Raw genomic sequence first — 9,282 nt, forward strand, 5'->3', positions numbered from 1 at the left:
ATTACTAGTTTATTGTTAGTTGCAATACATTACATTATCTCACCTCAAAATTTAGTGCTAAAATTCTTTGGCAAGATTTTTAATAGTAACTGTCAACTTATCAGTCACCTATGAAGTACTTTTTTTTTTTTTTTTAATCATGTTTTTATGTTTGTATCCTGTAAATATATAAAAAAAAAAATATTAAGTAAGTGGACTTGAAAAGCTAAACTGTTTCTGTGTAGTATTAAGATTTTTCTTAGGAGGGGAAAGATCAATCTGTAAAAAAGATCAAAGTAAAATGAAGGTTAATTTCATGAACAAGAAATAATATTAGAATAATGTGATCATTAATTATTTATGAATAAGATTTTTTAAATTATTTTTTTGCCTGGACTAATCCTTTACTTGTGCTTCTATTATTGTAGGTGATCCTGGTTATCCTCTAGAGCCCTTTTTAAAGACTCCTGTGAGCTGGCTAAAAACTGCTAGTAAGCACGCCTACCACAGCCATACAAAGACACAGTAGACATATCGGATACTGGAATCCAGATTATGTTGTCTGTGTGAGTCAGGCCACAGTACCAGTACCACCCAGTTAAAATTGCTCATATAGTAGCTGCACGTATGCAGTTGCATAACATGTACATCCAAAAAAGAATCCCCCTGAATGAGTCACTACTTGATGAGGATGACCCTGAAGCTTAAAAATATAGAGGCATCCAAGCTGGACTGGCTTCCTGAAGTGCTCTCAATGAAAATTTGTTTTCATAGGCTCTCTCTGTCTCTGTCACTGTCTCTTGAACTCTCTTTTGATGTTTTATGCCTATTGAGGACAGCATCTAAGGAGGTGGCCTTGGCAGAAGAGGCTCCATGTCTTCTAATTCAGGTCTTCCTTCCTCACTTGTTCAAAGCCCTACACTAGCACCTCTTGTCTCACATGTACTACCTCAACCTATCTTGACATCTAAGTACTCTTCCAGTCTTTCACTATGCTCATGTACACTTAATTATTGTCAAAATAAAAGAAAGTTTAGTATACAGATTTACTTTTGCCCCAAAAAACTGAGCTTGATGTACTACATAATAAACAAAACTTGTAAAACAAATAAAATTATGAAAGTTTTAAAATCAACTGGTTAATAGCTTATTATCATATCTAAAACTAAACCAATAACATACATTATATACAAATAAAATGGTCTTGTAATACAGTAATCTTTCTTGCCGGCAATTTCTGCCAGGGAATTGGCTATGACTTCCAACATTGTAGTCATGACCTCCAAGCAGGTGCTGAAAGTAGAGTTCATTACTTCCAGTTGGTCACCCAACATATTCACTGAACCCCTTATGTTCCCTGTCTTCGTGAAGAACACATGTTAGATCTCCAACATCTGAGGAACTACTAGACCTTCTGCCATGCTTATGTGTCACCTGCTGGAACCAGCAGTAGGTGAGAAGGAGATGGTGATGGCAATGATGTTGAAGGCTGGACAGGGTGAGTACACAGTGATGTGGGCTGCACTGCTGACTGGGAATATTGACAGTGGCTTTGCTGGCTTGGTCCAGGCTGAGGTGAGGACAGGAGGGATGACTCAGCCACAGCAGCAAGTGCGGCTGAATGATGGGGCAAAACATACTGTTCCATGCTGCCCTCTTCACCTGCAGGACTGAAAGTAATTAACAATCAATATAATAATTATACATATTAATGGAAACAAGGAAGAATCCAACTAACACCCAATAAAATTCCAAACATTATTCATTTAAAAAACTTAAACTAAAGGTGACTATGAAGATGGTGACCATGAAGAATAAGTGTCATTTAGGTATACTTTGAGTTCTTGAAATTAGCTGTAGGGGAACTGCTAGATTATTTAGTGAATGATGAATAATGTTGATGCAATTGGGATAAAATTATATAAAATAAGGAAAGTAGTAAGAACGCATGAGAAAAGGATAATAAATGAGAAGAGGGAGAGAGCTAGAGTACAAGTGCCAGATGTGCGATTAAGAGTGGCTGCTCGCTGCCAGGCTGAGCTCTTGCACAGTGAGCAGTGACTGATCCTCCTGTGCGCTCATAGGCACTCTTTCATAGTAGTTTCTTGTGTCTCTTGTTAGTGACCATGTTATCTCTTAAATGCTACTGCGGGCTGATTCAGTTCAGCCGCAGAGGACCTAAGTACCATATTTGATGGCTCATAAGATGCACCTTTTCTAAAAAAAAAAAAAAAAAAAAAAAAAGTCGGGAAATGAGCCTGCATCCCATGAGGCCAAGGTTCAGCATTGAGGCAGTGTTTGGTGGTAAGTCTATGACAACAGAGACTCTAAAATCAAACTCCAGACATCTTCACACATGTAAACAAAGTGATGATTGGTACTACACCACAAAACAACTCTTCTTTCGAGATAATATATAATAGGTCATACTGGTAATTCATATAGAATGACACCAGTCAGGAAGAATTTTTTTTTTATGTAGGGGGACACTGGCCAAGGGCAACAAAAATCCAATAACAAAAAAAAAACCCCACTGAGATGCCAATCCCAGAAAAGGGTCTAAAGTGATAGTTAAAAATTGAAGGATGTCTTGAAACCCCTCCTGAAGGAATTTAAGTCATAGAAAGGTGGAAATATAGAAGCAGGCAGGGAGTTCCAGAGTTTACCAGAGAAAGAGATGAATGATTGAGAATATTGGTTAACTCTTGCATTAGAGAGGTGGACAGAATAGGGGTGAGAGAAAGAAGAAAGTCTTGTGCAGCGAGGCTGCGGGAGGAGGGGAGGCATCCAGTTAGCAAGATCAGAAGAGCAGTTAGCATGGAAATAGCAGAAGACAGCTAGAGATTCAACATTGCGGCGATGAGAGAGAGGCTGAAGACAGTCAGTTAGAGGAGTTGATGAAACGAAAAGCTTTTGATTCCACCCTGTCTAAAAGAGTGGTATGAGTGGAATCCCCCCCAGACATGTGAAGCATACTCCATACATGAACGGATAAGGCCCTTGTACAGAGTTAGCAGCTGGAGGGGGGGTGGGTGAGAAAAACTGGCGGAAACGTCTCAGAATGCCTAACTTCATAAACTGTTTTAGCTAGAGATGAGATGTGAAGTTTCCAGTTCAGATTATAAGTAAAGGTCAGACCCAGGATGTTCAGTGTAGAAGAGGGGGGCAGTTAAGTGTCATTGAAGAAGAGGGGATAGTTGTCTGGATGGTAGTGTCGAGTTGATAGATGGAAGAATTGAGTTTTTGAGGTAATGAACAATCTACCCCAATCAGAAATTTAGAAAGATCAGAAGTCAGGCGTTCTGTGGCTTCCTTGCGTGAAATGTCTACTTTCTGAAGGGTTGGACGTCTATGAAAATGTAGTGCCGGGACGTACTATTAAGCTAATATAAGTAATATTAGGTTAATATAAGTAGAATTAAGTTAGTATAAGAATTATTGGTAAAATTTAGTCGTTATTACATCATGCATACATCCCCGAGACATACAGACAGACAGACAACATGTTGGCGTCCGCGGGAAATGGTGACCGATTTTCTTTATGAATAAAGGCATTATTTTCATTCAAGGTATTAGCTTGTGGCTAAAATTTTTCACCTTGTTACTCAGAGGAACAAATACACCAGGTCATGATATGATTAAATTAACGTAAATGTTTATTATACTGTTGAACAAATCAATTGCGAATTACCTTAAGGAAGAATCTGAAAACTACGGAGGTTCGTAGCGTGGGGACGCTAGTCAGATTTCCCGCTTAAAGAGATCTTGGCTTGCTGAAACTACAGGCACCTTGCTCTAAGTTTGAAGTAATTGATATTCATATTTGTAAATATATTTTCGGTAAAACTGCAGGGTTGGACCTCCTCTCTATTCAATAAAAACACATTGCAACGTGATAGAGTACTCTAGAACATGTCTGTGATGTTTTCAATGTGGGGAAGGCTTTTGTAAGGCCGTAGTAATTAAATTAATAGCGCGCCGCCTCCAGAAACTAAGTCCACAATCATCCCAAGGATATGTTAGGTTAGGTTAGTAACCTTAGGGGGGTCCAGGTGGGGGCGCAGCCCCCCGGGTTAGGTTAGTAACCTAACAACCTTAACCTAACCTAACGGGGGGGCTGCGCCCCCCTGGACACCCCCCCTAAGGTTACTAACCTAACCTAACCTTAACCTAACCTAACCGGGGGGGGGGGCTGCGCCTCCCCTGGACCCCCCCTAAGGTTACTAACCTAACCTAACTTATATCCTTGGGATGATTGTGGACTTAGTTTCTGGAGGCGGCGCGCTATTAATTTAATTACTACGGCCTTACAAAAGCCTTCCCCACATTGAAAACATCACAGACATGTTCTATAGTAAGTACTCTATCACGTTGCAATGTGTTTTTAACGAGTAGAGAGGAGGTCCAACCCTGCAGTTTTACCATATTTTCTTATCAGTACATCACTCAGAGAGATCTTGGCTTGCTTACACTACAGGGAAGCCAGTGGAAGTAAAGGAAAAGTCTGTCTGTGTGTCCCTCGTGTGTGTGTTTGGTTAGGTATACTTAATAGTGTGAGAACGGAGTGTTTAATTCACAAATTATTAAGGTTGGGCAGTATTTCTCGTTATCATACGGGGGCGTAACCACCTGGCTCGGTCCTTGGAATGCTGATTAGGCTGTTATACCAGGGTTATAGGAAAATGTAATGAGATTACTTATTATGTAAGCACCAGTGAATTATTTTTCGAGTCACGTGCGTGAATAATACTACCCTCGCCAGATGAATGAGACTGTACACTCATGTAATATCCAAATACTAATGCCCATTATTGTTATTGGTGAATGTGTGAAGTATATCAAGTGTGAAGTATATCAAGTGAAGTATATCAAGTGTAATGAAATCTTCAGCGCTACTAAAAGGGTACTTTACGCTACCTGATGTGATATGAATGACGTGTGAATTAGTATTAACGCTACCACAAATGAAGGAAAAATAAAGACCATAAATCAGCGAGTGTAGATATTTCCTTACCAACTAGTTAGAAAAAAAAAAATAACCCCTGGCTTTCGAGGGAGGGGAGGGGCATTAAAAAAAAAAAGAAAAAAAAAAAAAGGAAAAGTGCAGGATGGTAACAGCGTAGTAGTGGATAGGACAAGAAGTTTGGTTTAGGTCATTGATGAATAATAAGAGAGTGGGTGACAGGACAGAACCCTGAGGAACACCACTGTTAATAGATTTAGGAGAACAGTGACCGTCTACCACAACAACAATAGAACGGTCAGAAAGGAAACTTCAGAGAAGGATAGAAGCCATAGGAGGGTAGTTTGAAAATCAAAGCTTTGTGCCAGACTGTATCAAAAGCTTTTGATATGTCCAAGGCAACGGCAAAAGTCTCACCAAAATCTCTAAAAGAGGATGACCAAGACTCAGTATGGAAAGCCATATCACCTTAGTGACCATGCACCACGCATTGCATGCACCAAAACAAACTGGTCGTTTACGCGCGGAACCTGGCGACACAGGCAAGCTTCACTGCGTTCTTTACAATGTGATGCTGTTACTCCTTGAAGTAAGACACACTTCCATACAATTAAAATTGCACCCATCTTTTAACATTCTTATGAACAAACTTTATTACCCCTGTAGTCTCTCACAGTCACTGCTGACGCCATATGCCAGGTACATGTTTACATTTCACAACAGGATTAGTAGGTAGGCAACTAGCAAATATTAAAGGTTTTAAATGCAAAATATTGGGATCCAATAATGATCTAAATGCATGTGAGAGTCTTCAAATGTCAGGCGAAATCCTTCACTTCATATTCAGAGCTTAAATCCGCTCACATATTTTTTTTTTTTCAACGTCTGTCAAAACTGGGTGCTTCTTATGAGTCTATGCGTCTTATGAGCTATCAAATACGGTAATTAGCTGTGTAGTGAACTTTACTTCCTCCTCAGGTCCTGACATGGCCTGCCGTCCAGGAGGCAGTAAACGATACTACTCGGCTTGAGGCTATAACATACTGCTGGGCAGTGGGAGGACTGTTGGGGAAGGCGGAAGTCCAACAGGGTATTATACCTCGACCATATACGTGTTATTGTATGTTAACTGTTTTTCCTAGATGTGGTTGTCTATTCTTCCGCAGCTGTAGGTGTTAAGTGTTATTTGAGTATTTCCCTTGTCTGTGGGTTGGTAAACAGGCTGGTGACCTCAAATTAATGTGACCTGGAGTTACGATTGTTGTGAAATGGGTGCGAGAGTCACAAGGGGCCCTGTACACCCGTTTTTGAGTTCTGCACTGAGTCTACACAAGAGGTGGCTCAGGGAAGCTAGTCCAGGTGTGTTAGCTTTATGAAGGGGCAGGGATTTGTGGTCGTACCACAAGGTACTACACCATTGATTCACAGCTGTGCCTTTACAGACTATATTATTTGGAAGAAGACAAAGGGATGCAGAACTTAAATAAGAAAGGCTATACAAAGCACATTATATTGGTAAGAATCAATTAACTTTGCTGGCTGATATACTAAACCACAAAACATTTGTGGGAGGGACAGCATTCTGATTTATTTAAAAATCAGAAAAAAAAAAAACTAGCTAAGTGTGCATATATCTAATTCAATACAGAGCCTGTTATTGCACAGGATATGTATAGAAGATATATTGACATAAGGTAAGATGCATCAATCATTTTTCTGTTACCACCTTTGCTTCTTAACTGCTTGACATGCTTACACCTTCTGTATCCTGCTGCCATGTCACTGCCTCCTCTGCACCTGTCAGCTTTGGCAGTGTGCTCGGCCTTCTACCTATGGGAAATTCAGAAAATTGTGAATAGAAAACATAAAACTTAAATTAATTAGCTAACAATACCTAAACAAAAATGTGCAGCCTCATCAAACATCTTCATATATTTGGTGGGGCATATATACATATATATATATATATATATATATATATATATATATATATATATATATATATATATATATATATATATATATATATATATATATATATATATATATATGCACGCCCCTTTTCCCGGCCTTCAGGCGCCTTCAGGTATGCACTTGCCACTGCAGCAGCCCTAGACGGTCAGCGCACACAACAGGAATCCACCACCGTTGTCGTGGTTGGGCCCGTTTGGCTAGTGGAGGCGAGGCACGTACACGCGGCACCTGTCTGGACTCAACAGACTGCTGAGAAGGGGGGAAGGGGCAAGAAAACACAGGCTCACTAACACTCCTGTCTTTATTGCTCACACAGAGCAGTACCACATGGCACAAGGCACATTACCACACTACAGCACAAGTCAGGGTCGCACCATCGGCTCTCACTCTGCAAAGCGTCTCTGTCGCTGGGTAGCGCGTCTCACCTCATAAAACAGATGCAGACGTACAGCACGCCCCGAGATCATAACTCGTACACAGCGTCGCTCAGCTTGCGTCAAGTACTCTTAGTCTGCCGGGGAACACTGGCGTCGATGTCTCTTTCTTGAGCATGTTTATGGAAACGGACACTGTTCTCCCCACAGCTTGAAGTTAGCCAAGTATTCAGTACAATATGATCGGTCGCTACCTGAATCTAAGACTATATTAATCAACCCTGTCTGACCCCTTGAGGGTTTTCTTACATTAACCTTCACTATAGGTAAGGCGCCTTTCTTGTGGCTTGATTGTCAGGCGGAACTGTTGTTCCCACTCCATTGATCATTGCTGGTGTGGCTCGTCTCTGCTTCTCTCGTCCACCTATATGGGTTTCCCTGTGCTATCATCGTCACAGTCCGTTAGTCACTTGCTTCCCCTTCCTTCACTCCTCTCCCATTTGACCGTGTGATGGTTACAATCGGGCTGACACTGCTTCTTTGTCGTTTGTTGCCATGCGGTTTGCTCTCTTGGCGATAATCTGGTTGGTCACTGGCCCTTTTTAACCCCCTTTCGTTGTTCCCCGAGGCGTTTGATAATGCTTCATCTTCCGTTGGCCTATTGGGGCCTAATGGGTTCCTCATAGGGAAATGTAGAAGGTCTGAGTGATAGCAAGTACATCCCACAACTCCACAGAGCTTGTGGCGTCTGCATTCCGTCATCTGGTGTCTTTTACCCAGGCATGCATAACATCGTTTCTCATCTCTCACTAGTAGTGTTCTAGCCTGTACAGACATGTCACTGAAAACATGGTAACTCTGGAAAGAGTGACTTCCCTGGCACACTGTACATAGTTGATCTCTTCTACCATGGTTTTCCTCCAATGACATCACCAGCCCCACTGATCTCTTCCATGATGGGGAAGCTCCTACAGATCTACTTTGCCATATGCTCGAATGTTGTTGGGCCCTAGCTAGTCATGCCTATTTTGCTTGCTCTAACGTTTCTTTGAGGAATACTTGAAGCCACTTGATGTGTGGGAACTCACCATCATGGCTTTTCCGCTATTCAAAGAGGCTAGTTTCATAACACTCTTGCAATCTTCTTCTAAATCGCTCAGCTGTCAGTCTCACCGATCCTTGTGTGTCTATTTCCCTCAGGTATCCCAGGTCTCGTATGCTCGTTACACAATTTATAAGGTTACGTACTAAGTCTTTCAGGCCTTGTATGTCATTCCAACTTATAGTTGCTCCATGCCAAACTTTGTTGACTAGTTTACTAACATATGTCTCTTTGTCTCCATACTCCTTGTCCAAGGTGGTGAATACTTGTTCATATTCCAATTTTGGGTCTTTAATTCGTATACTTCCTTGCAATGCCGCCATTATGGATCCAGTATAAGCTGATGAGAGCATTTTGTTAAGCTTCGTTCTGTACAGGATGTTCGTTGCCTCCACGTGGTCCTTGAAGGCCTGCCGAAATTCCTAATAGGCCCCACAAGAACCACTAAATGTAGGTAGCGGCATGTGAGCGAGTCTCATGGTGTCCATCATTTCTTTCATGCCTGGAGCCAACTGTCTTCCGTCTTCTCCCTTTAATACTTCCACTGCTGGGCCACCCCCTTGCTGGGCATCGTATCCTACCTTCTCTCTCTGTATCACATCCACGGATTGGCCACCTTCTTGTTGGGTGTCACACTCCGCCGTTGGTTGCGTCAGGAAAGGGGCGTCGTGTGTCATGTTGGTTTTCTTCCCTGCATTCTTCCCTTTCCCTGTCTGATCAGAGTGAACTTCCTTCCCCTGGTAACATATCTGGGCACATTCCTCGCTGGCACTAGGCAAGTAAGTCTCTTTCTCCCTCTGCTCTCTTTTCCCCTAATCGAGACGATCTTCCTCCCCCTGGTTTCGTACTGGGGTCTGTTCTTGGATGGCTTCACGAGAACGAGGCTCAGA

General features: G+C 41.7%; 1 protein-coding gene across 1 annotated transcript; it reads right to left on the reverse strand.

Moving 5' to 3' along the window:
* Positions 1 to 230: 230 nt before the first annotated feature.
* On the reverse strand, positions 231 to 9,069 carry LOC135103255 (uncharacterized). The gene is made up of 4 exons (XM_064009300.1): positions 8,974 to 9,069; positions 8,614 to 8,814; positions 6,699 to 6,768; positions 231 to 1,649 (listed from the first exon to the last, which is right to left on the reverse strand). Exons 1-4 carry the CDS (start codon positions 9,067 to 9,069, stop codon positions 1,303 to 1,305), a joined length of 714 nt encoding a protein of 237 aa, XP_063865370.1. The 3' UTR covers positions 231 to 1,302.
* Between the last annotated feature and the right edge of the window lie 213 nt (positions 9,070 to 9,282).

This window comes from Scylla paramamosain, chromosome 9 (assembly GCF_035594125.1).
Source record: "Scylla paramamosain isolate STU-SP2022 chromosome 9, ASM3559412v1, whole genome shotgun sequence".
Classification (NCBI taxonomy): domain Eukaryota; kingdom Metazoa; phylum Arthropoda; class Malacostraca; order Decapoda; family Portunidae; genus Scylla; species Scylla paramamosain.

Excerpts from the sequence above, each read along its gene's own strand:
- LOC135103255 (XM_064009300.1), bottom strand. The coding sequence starts at position 9,069 with ATGACACACGACGCCCCTTTCCTGACGCAACCAACGGCGGAGTGTGAC. Across the intron at positions 6,769-8,613 it reads ATGGAGACAAAGAGACATAT|AAGGCCGAGCACACTGCCAA; the intron begins GTTAGTAAACTA and ends TCCCATAGGTAG. Across the intron at positions 1,650-6,698 it reads GGCAGCAGGATACAGAAGGT|TCCTGCAGGTGAAGAGGGCA; the intron begins GTAAGCATGTCA and ends AATTACTTTCAG.